Source organism: Periophthalmus magnuspinnatus, chromosome 23, assembly GCF_009829125.3.
Source record: "Periophthalmus magnuspinnatus isolate fPerMag1 chromosome 23, fPerMag1.2.pri, whole genome shotgun sequence".
Taxonomy (NCBI): domain Eukaryota; kingdom Metazoa; phylum Chordata; class Actinopteri; order Gobiiformes; family Gobiidae; genus Periophthalmus; species Periophthalmus magnuspinnatus.
Genome location: NC_047148.1, coordinates 1289786 through 1310091, shown reverse-complemented (window position 1 = coordinate 1310091; position 20306 = coordinate 1289786). Strand labels below are relative to the sequence as shown.

Below are 20306 nucleotides of genomic sequence, written 5' to 3'. Positions count from 1 at the left end.
GGTCCTATCTGAGCCCAGAGATCCGACAGACGAGTACAGCGGAAGACAGATGCGTTCCAGATGAGAGGGAGGAGAGGGAGGAGGGAGAGCCAGGATTCAGCTCACTGCTCCATCCACTGATGCAGGATGCAGACACTTAAAATACCTTTAACCACCTCATCTGGGCCATTTCTGCGGCTTTTCTCCTCTCGGGATCACAGTGGGAGTGGGCAACTATTGTGTTTTTCAAATTTTTTAGCAAGCAGCTGTCTCTCCACAGAGGTGACTTTATTAAATAGTTGGTGGCTGGATTACTGCAGAGGTTATGGCTGAGCTTATTGTGAACTTGATCCAGATGGATGTGTGCAAACGCGCAGTAATCCTCCTGAGGTCCATTTCCATCTCAGCCCCGTCCACCGGGCACCTCTGGCGGTCAGAAGGGACAAAATAGAACTAGAAGACACTAAAGGGACTTTTCCACTGATGGGGTATCAGTAAATGGCCATAGTTGCCATGGTTGTAGTTGGCTGCTCTTGTGGCTGACTTCCTGGCACACTAAGCAGTTTTTATTGTTAATATTTTGGGATTTTGACCAATGAAGAAGTGCAGCATGTGCAGTTCAAAGGACAGGGACATTTTTCTCTTGAAGCTGATACCCACCTCAAACTGCCCTGACACAGGATCTAATGACCCTACCTGTGGAAACTTTTGTTGGGTAGTAAAATACAAAAATAAAATAAAAGCTCAATATGCTTAAATTGCTTGTAATATTGACCGATTGCTCTTTAAACCATCAACATGACTCTTTACATGCTGTGTGTGTCTGAGAACCTGTCACGCTGTGGTTGAGGTGAAGAACACGAGCGGGCCGGTGTTTGAACAACCGTAGGTCTTTATTTTCAAGTGACACAGCTTTCCAGTCGCACACACTGTACAAGGCTAGAAAATCCACAGCCACGGCACACACACATACAAAAGAGTGCTTCACAAAGTGGACCTGAAAGGCCTAAAGAAGAAAACATCTGTACAATCTTTACATAAAAAGAAACTGCTCAAAGTGCATGGAGAGTCCTGATCGAGCACCCTGTCAGAGGATGCAGCTGGGGTGTGTTCACAAGTCAAACGCTGCCATGGCAAGACAAGACATGATTTAGAACTATAGCAGAAACAGCCAAAGCAAATGTAATGTATGATATAAATAAGTGCAATGTATAATTCATAACAAAGAGTGGTTGGACTGTCTCAGTCTGAATCTGCCCAGCAGAGACTTAATTTGTAAAACGACGATACAGAAAAGAAATTAATATTTAGGGACAGAAATAATACTTACAGAATATAAATAAGAATGAAAAATATTAATACTTTGAAAGAAATGATTGGCACATTTGACATTATAAATAAATGTCCATCCTCTGCCCTGATGGGTGCATAGCTGCACTGTCAAATGCCTGTGGTGTCATGGGACAGTTCGCTTAGTTCAAGCTGTGTGTGCAGAAGGGGCCATCCGTACAGAGGGGGGCCCACGATCAGGACACGTCATCGTCTGTGCTCACTATGGAGATCTGAAAGCACAATGGAGAGGGCAGAGTTTAGTCACTGTAAAATATGCTGGTTCACACACACATAACATTCTATAGCCCTAGAATATTTCATGAGATGAAGCGTGGGGGTGTGGGTAGGCCTGTCACAATAAAAGTATAAAAATATATTGTTACAGAGAAATATTAGGATACACAATAATATTACTTTATGCCACTGGCACAAAGTAAGATAATCCCAGCAAACCCATTTTTTTATATACTGTATCATTAAAAGGAGTGAGCTGCAACAAATAAATAACAGAAGTTATGTATTCTGCCCTCTATACTTCAAATCTTTATTCCAGTATTACAGAAAAATGCGCACATGATAAATATTGAACCGCAAAATATATTGTTCCAGCTTTCACATATTCAACAATACGTCAATATAGTAATTATTGTGACAGGACTAGGTTTAGGGAAGGCACATTTTTGTTGGATGTAGAATAGAGAGTTCAGGCCATAAATGCCATGTACTCAAAAGGGAAAACCGACTTTTGCTCTCTATATGGAAATATGATTAGCTCACCAAAGCAGATTTTATGTAACAGTAGGGTCGATACATGATACATGCCAGTAAACCTGCAGGTGGCATGCACGCGAGCATAGAGAGCATGCATTTAACAGTGTGACATTGGCGCAGAGACATGGCTGCGGTGCTGTTTTAAGTGTTTTTCAGGGTTCCTGTCACTGATTTTACATCATGGCATGTGCAATGTGCATGGTCACATTTTCCCGTTACATGCCTATTAAAAGCAGTATCAAATACAGATAATATGAAGAAAACACATTATGGTCCTTGATCTATAGCAGACCTAGTTCATATATGCACACCATATTTTTAACCATTATTCAAGTCTGCGCCTAAGTATCAAAATCAACTTTACAATGGGGTTGTCATGATTCTAAAATGTCACAAAACATTTTATTTTACACACATGACCTGCACACATAATATACAGTTACATCATGTGAATACAAATACCTTGTGCAAGAATGAAGGGCCTGTGCTTCATGGTAATCTGTTGACTGTGTGCTGTGTGTGCTGTGTGTGCTGTGTGTGCTGTGTGTGCTGTGTGTGCTGTGTGTGCTGTGTGTGCTGTGTGTACTGTGTGTACTGTGTGTACTGTGTGTACTGTGTGTAGTGAGTGGTGATTAGGGAAGGTCAGAGATTGGGGGGATTATTGTGCACATGTTCTAAATGAAAACAATAAAGAGTTACATCTGCACATGCCATCTGTCTGAATGTGACACTTGACTCAGAATGTGAGTGACAGGGAACACGTGTGGCAGGTGTAGACATGGGACAGGTGATCTACTGTGTATGAGCAGGTATTCATCACATCTTAAGAACCTTTTGCTTTAGGGGGACCAAAAATCTGATCTCTATAAGGTAAAATTTGAATCTGGTAATGTGGCAGGTGTGGCAGGTAAATGTGGGGGAAGGGGATTCAGAGTTGGGCAGATGGGGCTGGTGTAGCAGGTGAAGATGTTGCAGGTGAATGCAGACTCCTGGCCAGGTAGGTGTGACAGGTGAATGCGGTGTGTAGGGCAGGTGTCTCAGAATGTGGTTCAGAGTATGGCAGGTGAAAGCAGACTCACGGCTGGGTAGGTGTGGCCCACATTGGCGCTGTGCCTGGAGATGTCGATGTTCAGGTCTTCTTCGGTGGTCTTAAGGTACACTGGGTTGTCGAAATTCATGCTCTTCTGGTTCTTTAGAGTCCAGTTCCTCCACATGAGGTAGGCCCCAAGTGCCGCCATGGCAAGGACCACTGCATACAGGACACGGGTGAGGTTTGTAGTAGAGAATTACCTTTCCCTTCACCCACAGTGGTGGAAGTGTTGGAAGTATTGGAAGTGGTACTACTCACAGACAGGGAGTATGGCCCAGGCAGCAGCCGAGCCCCGCGGTGAGGAGTCCACCAGGATGGGCATGCTCACATTTACTTCTGTGAGAAAACAAGACACACAACATAGGAAACAACATGGAGTTAAATGTGCAGTGTAGGCTGTCTTTTCCAGTTTCAATCTTCACACAAACTTTTAAATCTGCCATTTAAAAAAAACATACTGTGCTAAAAAAGTTAACGCGTCTCATTGAACATACAAAATAGTCAATATTCTTCATTCTCTGCTCCAGCTCTGATTTCACTGATGGACTGGCATTAGACCACTTGACTAAAAGCCCCATGGTTATCAAATGTTTAGAAATCAATTTGATTCCTTTTTTTTTTCTGTAGATCTATGTGCATCCACTCTGCAATAATTAAGAACTTGAGCCATCAAAAACCTCTTCAAGCATGTTTTTCATGAGAGCACAGCATCATAACATGGTAGAAAGCTAAAAACAGAACAAAACATAATACCCCCTCTTTATGAAAAGTGGTAAAGTAGTAAATCAAGACAAAAATAAAGACTCGTTCATTAAAAGTCACATTTGGGGATTGAACAATCTTTATGTATTCAAAGGTTCACAGCCTCAGTGGCGTTTCACACCTGCTGCCAGCAGATAGCGCTGTAACCCTCCTCAAAGACCCACACACTCCCCTTCAGTAAAAAGGTGAATGTTACATCATTGTCTCATTACAGGGCAATAGTTGATAAAAAAAAATGCTCTTTGCAAAGATTAGTCAACTCAAAGGGGACGTGGCATTAAGAATCTCTATAGTCTGAGTATACATCGGATCCAAAGTGCATAGACAAGATCACAGTACACAAGTGTATACATTTGATTTATAAAAACTACATGTATACAATGTATTTGTCAGTAAAAAGTAGAGGTGGGCGATACCGGAACACATTTTATCAAGATGGCTTTTAGTCTTAATTCCATGAACAAAAAATACCATACATGAATCCATCTCAATCCTTTGACCGTCTCAAACATAACAGTTGCCCTTGCTCTCCCTCTGCTGATTATGTTATCCATATGCACTGAATACATTTAGAGAAACCCTTAGCTAAACATTGTGTGGTTACTGACTGAGGCAAAAGGCACTGAAGGCCAACATGTCAACAAACACAATAACCTCTAGTACTGTATTGAAAACTTTCAGAATCAGTCCAATGACATGGCTGTACCGCTACACTGTTGCTTTTTTACACATTAGATCAGTCACAAGACCAGACCAGAGTACAGACAGCACACAGCCCCAACAGCCTGTCTGTTGCCTGAGCAGCCAGTCCCTTCTACATTCTGTTCGAATCCTGAAGGCTCTGGAATTCGAATTTGGTGCTTTCTGTAGAATAGCTGATTCTGCAGAAATCTGTGCTGTTTCTTAATCTCCCCTATGAATTCAGCCTAACTTTGATGTTAGATCTATCATTTTAGCCTCACTGAAACTGTTTCACTCCTCGGTGCACCAGCAGATATAAGAGACTTTTTAATCGATAATCTCAACTGTGGAAAAGGTAAGACAAAGATATTCAGAAGCAGGTTAAAATGTTATTATAGAGTATTGTAGAGTAAAGCCGTTCATCTGAGGCCAAAAATGGCTGTTAACTTTAAAACGACATCACAATGTGGAAAAGAGCATTTTAAGTTTGGGGGATGCAAACAATCTAATAATCTAAAATTACTCACAAGTGTGAAGGAAACAAAACAACTCCAGGTACACATATGGACAAAACTGTTGGTACCATTCAGTTAATGTTAATTTTATATCCAGAGAGTTTACCACATTGTTCATACACATGCACCAGTTTAAGTAGATAGTTTGTAGGTTGTCCAAAATAAATTCAAATTTTATCAGCATAACAAGCTACACAAGTGGACAAAATTGTTGGTACCCTTTGGTTAATGAAAGAAAAAATCACAAAAATAACTTGAATCTGACAAAAGTAATAATAAATAAAAAATCTATGAAACTTAACCAATGAAAGTCAGACATTGCTGTTCAACCATGCTTCAACAGAATTACTTAAAAAAAAATAAACTCATGAAGCAGTCCTGGACAAAAATGATGGTACCCCTAGAAAAGACTGAAAATAATGTGACCAGAGGGACATGTTAATCCAAGGTGAGTCCACTAATTAGCATCACAAGTGTCTAGTCAGTGGGCCAATAGATAGGGCTACAGGTCGTCACTGTGCTGTTTGGTGACATGGTGTGTACCACACTCAACATGTACCAGAGGAAGCAAAGGAAAGAGTTGTCTCAGGAGATTAGAAAGAAAATTATATATAAGCATGTTAAAGGTAAAGGCTATAAGACCATCTCCAAGAACCTTAATGTTCCTGTGACTACAGTTGCACATATTATTCTGTAGCCAACCTCCCTGGACGTGGCCGCAGGAGGAAAATTGGTGACAAATCAAAGAGATGAATAATATGAACGGTTTTTTAAAGGTGAACTTCAAGCTCAAGGAACATCAGTGTTGGATCACACCATCCGTCATTGTTTGAGCCCAAGTGGACTTAATGAGAGACGACCAAGGAGGTCACCATTGTTGAAAACAAATCATAACAAAGCCATTGGAGTTTGGAAGATTGGAATTTGCCAAACTACATGTCCTATGGACAGAGGAGACAAAACGGAAGTTTTTTCCAAGGCACATCAGTTCAGTTAAATGCGGCATTCGAACGGTGCATTTAAGGGCACTTTTGCAAATTAGAACACGGCCATTGTATTAGCACGGTTTTGCAGACAGAGCTCATTTTGTGACTGTTAAAAGTGCAGAGTGGATTCACTGTTTCAGAAAGGCTTAAGGTTTACTGGATATAACAGAACGACTGAGCAATAAAAACACCTACAATGAAATAAATGTTGGACAGTATGGCATTTAAGGCATCTCAAATCTCAGGCAAAGCAAGAATATCTCTATGGAGACAAGTAGCAGATCCCCACATTAGAAAAGTTACACAATTCACATTTAAAATACACTAACCATTGCTCCTGCCGACAGAAGTCTGTAAAAGCAAAGCAGATAAACTGTACCAGCGGTTCTATTTTTAACCAGCAGTGAATGTGGGTGGAAATGGACTAGGTCTCTGAGGAGCTCTCTGATGAATAATGGAGCACCAAAGCATTGGCTGACAGTATTTAGCGTACACATGAAGACTAGTTTATAGTTCAGCGTCAAATAAATGCAGATGAGCCGTACAGCTCCTTAATGTGCACACGTCCAATCAGAAACCTTGCGGCTCTTGCAGTGTTTCTGTGCCTTGGGAAAAATGTTACTTTGTATCAAATTTCCACTGAGCGCAAGAGCTTTGACTGGTTGACTATATGGACAACTGTCTTTGTTCCACACAGAAAAGTTTATCTACAAGCCTAGAGTGACTGTTTATTGTCCTAGTGAGTAAATAAATGCAATGAAATCGTTTGGATTTCTACAACAAACCTGGAGCCTGGTTAGCACCACAGAAGCTCAAATGAATCAGATGTGAGGATGCAGAACTCTGTTGATCAGCGACTTACACCGGACAGTTGGCTAAAGGTAGGTTTATAATCTAGAGTACTGATGCACGAAAAGATCGATACTATAATATTGGCTGATACAATAATAAAGTTAGCAAGAAAAATTACATATTGCAAAACAAAGTTCTGTTGCCTTTTTGTGTAGTTTACTGAGAACCGAGTTTCCTCATTATTTCCCTTATTAAGTCCTACCTTAGACTTGAGTTGGTCCTGGTTTTAACTGAACTTATATCATGCCAAAAACTATATTAAAATATATCACAATAATATTCATTTGATATATCATAAAACAAACAAAACAAAAAAGTGATCAGTTCATGTAGCCTAAAGTCCTGGTGTCACTTACAAAGCACTTGTATGTACAATGATGATACATACATGACTTTATTGTCTAAAGAAATGTCAACGTTTGTAATCTGTCTAAAAACTTTGGACTTTGTGCATTATGCTTTTCAGAGGGGAGGCAGAAGGAGATCTGTGCTGAGAGATGGTGAGGATGTATGGTTTTAGTTAGCCCTTCAAAAACAACATGGACGGCAGGGGCATTACGATTTGAGAGCGGGATGTCTTTTGAACTATTTAGAACATGTCCAAAACAAGTCCAAACAACCATTTTACCGGAATTTATAGCTACAGATAAAATACTTTTTTTTTTCCTGTGTATGTTCAGAATAACTATCTGCAGGCTTTTGATTTACCAATATATGATTTCGAGCAGTGTGGAGGCGATATGGGGAGAGAGAAAATATGACAAAAAATGTATCACTATTTCCTAATATTCAAAGCCATTTTTATAGGGGAATATAAATAGTTTTTAAATGGCAATGCTTAAGTCTGCTTTCAATATTACATTTCCTGAACATAAAAACATATAAATCAATAACAAATTTCTTCCTCCAAAGTCTGAACTGTGTCCACACCACAATCCAGTACATACAGAAGATATAAAAGCCTAAGCATAACCTCATTGGCCATTCAAAAGGACAGAATCTTGATCTCTACTAAAAGTAATTTTCAGCCAGCCAATGTGACACTATAGCCCTCTGCCTCAAACAGCTGCTGTCTCTGAACCAATGAGAGCCCCCACAAAGGCCTTAGTATTCACAGAAAGAAAGTCTAGTCTACACTACACTAGTCCACTATGTACAAGCCAGTACAAGTCGTTCACACAACACACAATCACCTGCACTTACAAGGAAATTAACCTAGAACATTCTCGCTGTGAGGTTATTGTGTAACCAGTACGGCCACTGACCAGACACATCATTAGCCACATACTGCTCTTCACTGCCTGTGCACACTAAACACAGATTACTGCAGTATTGATTTCATTAGTATGGAATGAGTAGACTCTACACTGCTCCTGAGTCAGAGCTTTGTGTGGAGCCAGTCTATGGAGCTAGCCCAGGGTAATGCAGTCATTGTGAGCCCAGTAAGAGGCAGACTGGTACTCCACCAGCTCTGCACAGCTTCTGCACATTAGCCTGCACCACACAGGCTCAGGAGCAAGAAAATGAATGGAAATGTACAATGCAGACATGTACGATGGGGACAACACCAAAACATTTTAAACTATATGTCAAGATCCCAGCCTGACTTGTGTTTTGTGTTGTTTTCCCCCTCCCTTCTGTGTCAGAGCCTGGAGCTGGGCGGAGAGTCGGGCTCCTCCCATGCACACCTGTAACTAATCTCTAATCAAACTGCACCTAGGGAGGACAAAAGGCCTGAGGACCTGACACACGTCCGCATATCCACAGTGGTACCGCTCTGCTTGACTCATTCTCATGTTTTGCATTTTTGACTCTACCTCGTCTCTGACTCCGCTGCCCACCACCCGGTCAAAGACTACTGCAAACAACCCGGCTCTCAACTGTCTGATCCATCTACCTTCATTTGCATATTACAATCTGATAATAAACATTGTTATACTGTTACCCGAGTTCTGAATCTTTGGTCCCAATACTATAGTAGAGATGTCTATCTGTAACTAATTAAGGGGATGGAGGAGATAAGATTTCCTTGGAGGCCGTTTGCCCAGAAAGACAATTCTAGGTCAACAATTCTACACTATTATTGATACTTTGCTGAACAGGACCCCTCCCCCCACCCCCAGAGTGATGACACTGCAGTTACCATCGAGACACAATGCACACATTAGCAAACATTGCCAAATGTTTTTAAGAGTCTGAAAACTCAAGAAAAGATACAGTGGATTTAAACACGCATTTTCAGGAGCCTGTGTCTGGGTCCTGTTCAGGTGTTCAACAAAAGGTGAGACCAACTGAAAAAGCTAATGTTGGCTAGCTTGTGACTATAATGTAATTTGAGAGGGATTTAACAGCACAAGTCAGTTCTTTATGTCAGAATGTGTTAAAGCTCAGAATAAAGTCTGACTTGGGCAACAGAGCTTCAAACAGAGAAGTACCTTTAGTTAGCTTCACATCCACAGCAAATGTTGATGACATCAGCTGCAAAGTATCAATAGTTAGCTAGCACCATGCCTTTTGTGATTATGTTTTGATTTGTGCGATTTTAATGTCTTTCTTATTCTGTAAAGCACTTTGAATTACCTTGTGTACGAATTGTGCTATACAAATAAACTTGCCTTGCGGAAATATTAGTTACAAAGTCAACTTACTGAATTTTCCAACAATGTGGCCACATTTTTACAGTACTTTTCTCTGGCATCAAAGTACTATGCATGAAAAAGTCATTCAAACAATGCAACAGTATGAACTAGTGGGAGCAGGAATCTAACTGCAAACCTTTAGTACAATGGACAAATGGTGTTGTAAATGCAGTAAGCCTGACCTGTGTAGCAGTGTAACCCGTCCTCCTGCAGCTCTTGGCCCTCCGGACACACACACGTGTACTTGGGTGAGTGTTTGTTAATCTGAGGAGCAGGAAGGCACATGTAGCTACAGCCTCCATTCTCCCCCTTCTCCAAGCACCAGTTTGTCCCTGAGCAGAGGACAAGCACAACAGAGACATTACATTTGATAAGTGGGGGTACTTCATTTCCATGAAGTACAAACATTTAAAAACATTAAATTATTAGCCTGACTAGCCATAACTGCATGCTTTTTCTGTACTTTGCAAAAGGAACTGCTTGTCTCCGCTTTATCCTAGAGTAGTTTAAAGGAATTGTATGTAGCCTGTGCTCTTTGATTCTATTGTAATTGTAATACCTTTTTAAAAACTGAGTCACCAGTTATTTAACCTGCAGATAGATGACAGCATATGGACAACATATAGTAGAGCTGCACGTCTCTACGCAGAGGTCGGGCCTTTTTTTGGCTATAACTGGAGTAGCTGAGGGTGGCTTTTAACAGGCACTGATTAATGATTGGCTGTAGGTGTTGGGGTTTAGGTAGTGGTAGTCCTTTTAGGTTCAAGCCAACTGGATTTCAGAACTTGAGAACCAAAACGCCAAATTAATGTCCAATCTTTCTGTAACAAATAATAATAATAATACATTTTATTTGTTAGGCGCCTTTCAAGGCTCTCAAGGTCACCATACATACATAGGTACACAATACAAATTGAAACAATGTAAAATGATTAAAAATACATTTAAAAACAAATATAGATTAAAAGACAGCAGTTATGGTCAGGATGAGAAGGCCTTTCTAAACAGATGAGTTTTGAGTTTAGATTTGAAGTGTGGGAGTGAGTGTGTGTTGCGGAGGTCATGGGGGAGGGAGTTCCAGAGCTGGGGAGCAGAGCAGCTGAAGGCTCTGCTCCCCATAGTGACAAGACGGGCAGGAGGGACAGTGAGGTGCAGGGAAGAGGAGGAGCGGAGGGAGCGGGCAGGTGTGGAGATGTGAATGAGGTCAGACAGGTATGGAGGGGCCAGGTTGTGGAGAGCTTTGTATGTGAGGAGTATGATTTTGTAGTGTATGCGGTGCGTGATGGGGAGCCAGTGGAGCTGTTGCAGGACAGGTGTGATGTGGTGATGGGAGGGTGTGTGTGTGATAATGCGGGCAGCTGAGTTTTGGACCAGTTGGAGTTTATGGAGTGATTTCTGTGGGAGTCCGAACAGAAGAGAATTGCAATAGTCTATACGGGAAGTGACCAGGCTATGGATGAGGATGGCGGTGGTGTGTGGGGTGAGTGAGGAACGGAGACGGTGGATGTTTCTGAGGTGGAAGTAGGCGGACCGGGTGATGTTGATATGGGAGGTGAAGGAAAGTGTGCTGTCAAGGATGACACCCAGACTCTTTACCTGAGGGGAGGGGGAGATAGAGGAGCCATCAATGGATATGGAAAAAGGATTTATTTTGCTTAGGGTGGATTTGGTGCCGATGAGTAGGAGTTCTGTTTTATTGCCGTTAAGTTTAAGGAAGTTTGAGGTGAACCAGGTTTGTATTTCTGTGAGGCAGTCTGTCAGGGAGGAGGGTGGAAGTGTGGAGTTGGGTTTACTGGAAATGTAGAGCTGGGTGTCATCCGCATAACAGTGAAAGTGAATGTGGTGTTTTCTAAAGATAGAACCAAGGGGGAGAAGATAGATTAGAAAGAGCAGAGGACCGAGGACAGAACCCTGAGGAACACCTGACGTGACAGGGAAGGGGTGTGAGGTGAATGACTTGAGCTGAATAAACTGAGAGCGATTTGAGAGGTAGGAGTGGAACCAGGAGAGGGGAGTACCAGAGAAACCAATGGAGGAAAGTCTGTCGAGGAGGATGGAGTGTGAAATGGTGTCAAATGCTGCACTGAGATCTAGCAGGAGGAGGATGGAGAGTGAACCAGAGTCAGCAGAGAGGAGGAGGTCGTTTGTGATTTTCAAAAGGGCAGTTTCAGTGCTATGGAGGGGACGGAAGCCAGATTGAAATTGTTCGTAGATGTTATTGGAGGAAAGATGAGTGTGGAGGTGGGCAGCAACAGTTTTCTCAAGGAGTTTGGAAATGAAGGGTAAGTTTGAAATGGGACGAAAGTTATTGAGGTCAGAGGGATCAGAACCGGGTTTTTTGAGTATCGGAGTGACGGCAGCAGTTTTGAGGGTGGAGGGAACAGTACCTGAGGTGAGAGAGGAGTGAATGATATCAGTTATGAGGGGGGACAGTACAGGGATGAGGGTTTTGATGAGGACAGTAGGGAGAGGGTCTAGTTGACAGGTGGAGGTGAACTAAGAATACAACAGCATTACAACTATTATCAGTAAAAGTTATATTTGATTTGACCATGTTTACCTCGTATCTGTGGACACAGTTGCATCAGGTTTTTATTTTAAACTCGCATTAAAGGAACTGTATGGAATTTTTATGAACAATCCATTTTATGCAGTACATAAAAGTTGATCTAACATTCACAGTCTCATACCGGAGAGCTGGATAAGCTCATGGTAAACGATGATGTCCTGGGGGTCATTCAGGTTACTGGCCAGTGTCACCACCTCAGATCCACTGAACTTATTGGCTCCATATATGGCTTTGTTTTCTCCATCTGTCCAGAAGACCCGATCCTACACAGAGCACAAACACTGGCTTTCAGACAGGACATCACAGACCCTCCATTTTATTTTGCATGTACTACACAGTTAATAATAATGTATATGCAAGGTTCCCACAGGGCTTTACCCAGATGCCCACTGGCACCAGATACATAGGCGTTACCTCAAACACTGTGAGAGCGAAGGGGTGCCCCAGAAACTCTGCAGACTGCAGCACCTTCTTCCTGTTGTCCCCATTCAGGTCCACACTACTAAGCATGTGCAGTTTTGAGTCCACCCAGTACAGACGCCCTTTGATGAGATCTGACCAACACAGAGGGAAGAGACAGAGGGAGACGGCGGAAGGACAGAGAGGGAGACAGAGGTCAAACATACATCATATGGTGCCTATGCTGGAGTTTTGTGAGGTACAGTACTGTGAAAAAGTATAAGCTCCCTTCCTGATTCCTTACTTTTTTGCATGTGTCAGACTTAACCGTTTTAGATCATCAAACAAATGTAATATTAAACAAAAATAACCCAAGTAAACATAAACTGCTGTTTTTCTGTGATGACTTTGTGTTAAGAGAAAAATACTATCCAAACCTACATGATCCTGGGTGAAAAAGCAATTGCTCCCATGGTTAAATGATGAGGTAACTGATTAACCATATTATTGTGGAAAGTGACATTCAATTTCACAGCCACACCCAGGCCTCATTGCTACCAGAGCTTTCAAATCAAGAGCTTACTTGAATAGAACCATCTGACAAGGTGAAGTAGACCATATTAAGACAATCATGCCACGATCCAAAGAAATTCAGGAGCAGATAAATGTAACTTTTTCCAGACTGAAACATGTCAAAGGTTACAATTTCTAAATCTTTGGGACTACAGCCAACCACAGTGAGAGCCATTATCCACAAATGGAGAAAGTATGGTACTAGGGATGGGAGGATATCAAAATTTAGACTCACTCATTATTATGACCAAAATAATCACGATTAACGATATCATGATATTATTACAACAATGCAGTATAATGTCCTCATATGTGGACACAGGGACCTTGTAGACAAAAAAATGTATTGTGGTCTAGACAACTTAAAATGTGTTGTCCACATATGTAGATACCAGGTCCTAGTAGGTTAAAGGTATTCAGATTAATTCATGATGTAAAATCATGTGCCACTGCTAGCAAGCTGTGCAATCAGCTGTGCAAAATGCTGTTCAGCTAGCTCTAACCTAGCAATAGCAAAGTCGACAAACACTGATTCATACAAATCCAAACTAACATCAACTACATTCAATAGTTTATTTCACATGGTACATTACTTACAATGAATATTTCGGCTCAAGTTTGTCAAATGATGCAGGATGGTTGTCTCACAAATGTGCAAGTAAGTTGCTGGCATTTGCCCTCGGAGCCGTATCTATTTTTCGTCAGGCTCTACAGATTGTTGGCTCATCTTGTTGGTCTTGTTTTTCAAATCCATAATAATTCCACACATCAACTTCACCTTCTTGAGTGGAGGATATAAATGCACTGTCAGTGGGATCCAGATCCACTGCTGGTCCACTACTAGCTATGACGGTGATTGACAGTGATGAAGAACCATCCCCAATTCGGAAAAGGCAGAGAAGCTAACAAGTTTCATTGCTATGATAGAGCGCCCCCTTGTGGACAAACACCAGATCTAACATCTAAACATTGTATTAAAACCGGAAACATGAGGCAGTCTGGTGCCAGAAAGGCGATTATAATAGTGTACGATGATCACGATTATAAAAAAAATGCCACAAATGATTCATTGCGGACCTTTTTAATCGCTTTTAACAATATTATTGTATATCATCCCATCCCTACATGGTGCAATGGTGAACCTTCCCAGGAGTGGCCGGCCTACAAAAATTACTTCAAGAGCAAAGTAACGACTGATCCAAGAGGTCACAAAGACCCAGAACAACATCTCAACAACTGCAGACCTCACTTGCCTCAGTAAAGGTCAGTGTTCATTAATTAATCATAAGAAAGACTAGGCAAAAATGGCATGCATGGCACAGTTCCAAAGCGAAAGCCACTGTTGCCAAAAAAGAACAAAGGCTCATCTCACTTTTGCCAAAAACATCTTGATAGTCCACAGAGTATTTTTCCAAAAGCTTTGTGCATCAGGTCTGTGAACTGGACAAATCGTTGTAGGTGTGAAGACGTTTCGCTGCTCGTCCAAGCTGCGTCTTCAGTTCAAGTCCTTTTGCTGGTGGACACTGCCTTATATCTATCTGAAGGGAGGGGCTAACTACACTGAAACTGTACTACTCTATTCAGCCTTTAATCAGAATCAGAATCACTTTTATTGATCCCCGAAGGGAAATTCTGACCCACGCATTGGTATCTATTTAAGGCAAAAATTGGTCCACCCTAAGGACAAAACCCCGAGCCATAAACAAAGTAATGTAGTCTACTCCATTCAGTGTAGTGAAGAGTGCAGTGAGCGTTACACTGGAGAAACTAAACAGCTACTCCATAAGAGGAGGTACCAACACCAGCACGAAAGCTCCTCTGGACCCCAATCTGCCGTACATCTCCATCTCAAAGCCTTTGAAGACAGTGAGGTTAAAATCTTAGCCAGAGAAAAGAAATGGTTTGAGAAGGGAGTTAAAGCAGCTATTTTTGTTAGGAAAGACAGTCCTTCCTTAAACAGGAATGGGGGCCTGAGACATTATGTCTCCCCCGTCTATAACTTCATCCTCACACCAGCATAAAGTTATGCTCAGAGACCCCTTACGGGCATCATGTGTTCTATGTAGATTCATACTGTCCAAATGAACACTTTTTTAAAAGATTTTTCGGATCAGTATCTGTCTCATACTCAAAATTTTGGTGTGATATTTCACACCAGTATTTTTTCTACGCTGCCCTGATTTCTGTATGCCCATGTGTCATTCTTTGTCCTCAGTGCATCAGAATTGTATTTTTGAACAGATTAAATTAATTTAAATTTCAGATAAAAACATGTTATTTTTACAAAAGAAATAAGTTAATTTGTACTACATTTTAAAAGATTAAGTTGAATGAAGTTGAATGAAGACAAAATTTGTGTTTCTTTTTCTAACATCGCTCAGGGTTTCATTATGGGAATCGCCCTGGGCTGTATCTCGGGCTCCGTCCCTTTTCCTTTTACAGTCAACCTCCTAATGCAATCATTCTCACTTTCTTCCCACATGGAAGCCTCAACAACAAGCTTCCTCAACGTTACGGACCAGTTAGCTAGCTTCCGATTAACTGTTCACAAACAAGCCTTAAAGGCAGTCGTTAACACAGTTGTCAGCTTGAGCTCGTAAGTTCTCACACTTATGATTGTTAGGGCAGCGACCGCATCAATGTGAGCTGCTCTTTTTCTGTCATTTGTCCAAACAAGTCAGTCAGCATTTGAGTGCTGTCTGCCCCCGCACTTTGTACTTAGCTTCGATAGTTAACATTAATTTATTAACAAGTGTTTTATTTGAGCTATCCCATTAAGGTGGGCCTGACTAGAGTGGTTAGCATTAATTTGTGGACCGGTTCAGCAGCAGTGTGTGGTTCTGCTAACTTGGTGACGTGGTGAGCAGGACCAAACAGTTCAGCCTAAACCCCAAGCTTGGGTTTTCCCAGTCGTGTCACGAATTGTGGCTAGACTAGCACTGCATTCAATCTGGTTCTTCTCTGTCTCAGACATTAAGTTGGACTTCAGATCCAACCCTTTGGTGGAGATGGAAGCCAAGGAAGCTCCTTCCCGCCCATGCCTTACGTCTTTCGCGGCCACCATATCGGTCAAGGACCCTCACCAAATGTACACGCTCAGATGGCACTGGCTGACTGCCAGTCCTGCTCCCATTGTGCGTTAATGCCAGAGAAAATATTAGGAGACTCAGAATGGTGGCCAACTCCCAGGACCCATGTCTGATGGAGGCCACCCATAAATCCACACCCGCCACCCAACCTGCACAAGCTGCTAAGAACTGGGCAGATGGTGATGCCACCGATATGCCTCCAGTGTTTGAGGACCCTCTCTCGTTCTCCCCTTGCATGTTGCAGGGGATGATCCAGGGGTCATACAGTCACAAAGCATACTTCTCCAGAGTACAGTTCACACTCACATCCAGCTCGCTAAGGGCAAGCTGTATTTCACAAAAATAGTTAAATTCAATTTGAATTGTCCCCAGCCTTCGCCACAAGAGGGAGGCAGGCATCGTTACTCCTGGCAGGGGAGTGATGCCACTGGAGATTTTCATGGGCCTACTCGCTTCCCATGTGGAGCAGTGGCACGCATGCGCTGTGCATCCATGGATTCTTTCCATAGCTGCTCGAGGGTACAGGCTTCAATTTGCTATGAAACCATCCACTTTCAACGTGCTGCTGCTCTCAGTGGCCAGAGGAGATGCAGCATGAGTCTTAAAGGACAAGATTGCATCTCTGTTAAACAAACAAGCAATACAACCTGTACCAGACAACAACTCAGCGGTGTTCTTACTCTTGCCATTTCCTGGTCCTGAAAAAAGGGTCCACGTCACTATGGCCCATACTAGACTTCCGTGTTTTAAAACACTTACGAAGATTCAAGTTCAGAATGCTGACCCAGAAAGTGCTCTGTCCCTCAATATGCAGGGAGGGTTGGGTTCCCCACAATCGACACAATCAGACATATTTTCATATTCCTGTGTACCCAGCTGAAGTACCAGGTCATTCCCTTGGGGCTGTCGTTGGCACCAAGGGTGTTCTTCAGGAAATATGTGGAGGGAGTGCTACGGGCCAGCCAGAACAGAATATTCTCTTACATAGACGATTATCTGGTGTGCCCCGACTCACAGGAGCGTGCAGTGAGTGACACTATGACAGTGCTCAATCATCTCACTGCCTTGGGTTTCAGTATAAAGCATGCCAAGGGCCAGCTAGAACCCAAACAACACAGAGAATATCTAGGTTTAAACTCCATCTCACATTGAGTGACTCACAGCAGAGAGAATGCTCTCTCGCACAGTGCCTTGCACTATTTAATCAGGGTACGACATGTCTTCACCTCGCTGGTCTCATGGCATCCGTAATTTCTGTCATTCACCTGGGCCTATTAATGATGAGAGATTTCCAGTGCTTATGTCCCAGATGACATCTTCATCTTGCAATGAATACACCCTCAGCTACAGTAGATATACAGCCAAGCCGCCGTAGATATCTTCGCATCGCAGGAAAACGCAAAGTGCCCGCTGTTCTTCTCCTTGTCAGACATAAACTCTCCTCTCGGGGTGGACGCACTCGCCCACCCATGGCCAGACGTCTTACTTGATGCATTTCCTCAGATCAGTCTAATATCAATATAATATAATAATGTGGGGGATGGCAGAGATAATGCAGCTTCTCTGGGGAGAGCCTTGGCTTCTTCCAGTGAGGACACTATTCAGTGTGCTAGGGTTGCTTCCACTCGCTCTTTATACAACTGCAAGTGATGCGTGTTTGAAGAGTGGTGTGATGCCAGACAGATTTTTTCTTTCTAATGTCTTTTGTCTGATGTTCTGTGCTTTCTGCAGCAATTAGTGGAGAAAGCTTTATGCTTGTCCACCATCAAAGTTTATTGCGCCACCATTTCTGCCTGCCATGTGGGTTTTTGGGGACAGGACAGTGGGTCAACACCCCTGATCTGTCATTTTATGAAGGGCACACGTCCAGTGGTTAGACACCTGGTTCCCCTGGGACCTGTTGGTCATGCTGGATGCGCTTTGTCTTCACCCTTTTGAGCCCTTGGATGCTGTTTCTTTGAAACATATGGTTTTAAAGATAGTTTTGCTTCTTGTTTTGACTGTTAATAAACTGCAAGCCTTGTTGGTTAGCCTGACATGTTTGAAATTTTCCTCTGGGTCATCCAAGATGCGCCTGTGCCCCAACCCGGTGTTTGTGCCAATGGTGGATACAACCTATAGCTGTTCTACTTTAGAACTTGTCTTTCATCCTCCACCTTTCTCCTTTTCTGAGGAGCGTCAACTTCACGCCCTGTGCCCTGGCGTTGTGGGTATATGTTGACAGAACAGCTGACCTTAGAAAGGCAGATCAGTTGTTCGCGTCATAGGCTTCTCTTCATTTGGGCAAGCCAGTGTGCAGTCAAAGTATGGGTGAGTGCACACTCCACTAGAATGTGCACTCAACTACTCAGCTACTTTATGGGCCCTGTTCAGCGGTGTATCCATCCAGGATACACATGTGGACAAAATTGTTGGTACACGCTGGTTAATGAAAGAAAAACTCACAATGGTCACAGAAATAACTTGAATCTGACAAAAGTAATAATAAATAAAATTCTATGAAATTTAACCAATGAAAGTCAGACATTGCTTTTCAACCATGTTTCAAAAGAATTATTTAAAAAAAATACTCATGAAACAGGCCTGGACAAAAATGCTGGTACATTTAATATTTTGTTGCACAACCTTTTGAGGCAATCACTGCAATCAAACGATTCCTGTAACTGTCAATGAGACTTTTGCACCTCTCAGCAGGTATTTTGTCCCACTCCTCATGAGCAAACTGCTCCAGTTGTCTCAGGTTTGAAGGGTGCCTTTTCCAGGCGGCATGTTTCAGCTCCTTCCAAAGATGCTCAATAGTATATAGGGTCAGGGCTCATAGAAGGCCATTTTAGAATAGTCCAATATTTTCCTTTTAACCATTCTTGGGTGTTTTTAGCTGTGTGTTTTGGGTCATTGTCCTGTTGCAAGACCCATGACCTGCAACAGAGACCAAGCTTTCTGACACTGGCCAGCACATTTCTCTTATCTAGAATCCCTTGATAGGTCTTGAGATTTCATTGTACCCTGCACAGATTCAAGACACCCTGTGCCAGATGCAGCAAAGCAGCCCCAGAACATAACAGAGCCTCCTCCATGTTTCACAGTAGGGACAGTATTCTTTTCTTGATATTCTTTATTTTTCCCTCTGAACAAAGAACTGATGCCTTGACGCTTTGTGGCTTGTCAGCATCTAGTTTGGCAAATTTAAATCTGGCTTTTTTATGATTTGTTTTCAACAATGGTGTCCTCCTTGGTCATCTCCCATTGAGTCCACTTTGGCTCAAAAAATGACGGATGGTGCAATCTGACACTGATGTTCCTTGAGCTTGAAGTTCACCTTTAATCTCTTTACAAGTTTTTTCTGGGCTCTTTGGTTACCATTCGTATTATCCGTCTCTTTAATTTGTCATCAATTTTCCTCCTGCGGCCACGTCCAGGGAGGTTGGCTACAGTCCCATGGATCTTAAATTTCTGAATAACATGTGCAACTGTAGCCACAGGAACATTAAGATGCTTGGAGATGGTCTTATAGCCTTTACCTTTAACGGGCTTGTCTATAATTTTCTTTCTAATCTCCTGAGACAACTCTTTCCTTTGCTTCCTCTGGTCCATGTTGAGTGTGGTACACACCATGTCACCAAACATCACAGTGATGACCTGTAGCCCTATATATAGGCCCACTGACTAGACACCTGTGATGCCAATTAGTGGACACACCTTGGATTAACATGTCCCTTTGGTCACATTATTTTTAGTCTTTTCTAGGAGTACCATCTTTTTTGTCCATGCTTGTTTCATGAGTTTATTTTTTTTAAGTATTTCTGTTGAAGCATGGTTGAAGCATTGGTTAAATTTCATATATTTTTTATTTATTATTACTTTTGTCAGATTCAAGTTATTTCTGTGACCATTGTGAGTTTTTCTTTCAATAACCGAAAGCTACCAACAATTTTGTACACGTGTATATGTGCTGCGGCCAGTTGGGCATTGACGCATACCATTATTCAGTTCTATAGACTAGATGTCTCTGGCCTTTCTTTGGCACAGGTGGTCTTAGAACCAAGGGTGTCTGTCTCCATTTAAGGTC

The 20306-nt window shown here is 42.2% G+C and overlaps 1 protein-coding gene across 1 annotated transcript in view; it reads right to left on the bottom strand.

Annotated features, from left to right (window-relative positions):
• Positions 1-848: 848 nt before the first annotated feature.
• The window catches only part of vldlr (very low density lipoprotein receptor), a 56428-nt gene continuing 36970 nt past the window's right edge, over positions 849-20306 (bottom strand). The window contains exons 14-19 of the mRNA XM_033989363.2: positions 12591-12730; positions 12298-12439; positions 9790-9939; positions 3431-3508; positions 3162-3331; positions 849-1541 (exon numbers count right to left, since the gene is read on the bottom strand). Coding sequence (XP_033845254.1) covers positions 1506-1541; positions 3162-3331; positions 3431-3508; positions 9790-9939; positions 12298-12439; positions 12591-12730 — 716 coding nt within the window. The 3' untranslated portion in view covers positions 849-1505. The remainder of the gene's footprint in view (positions 1542-3161; positions 3332-3430; positions 3509-9789; positions 9940-12297; positions 12440-12590; positions 12731-20306) is intronic.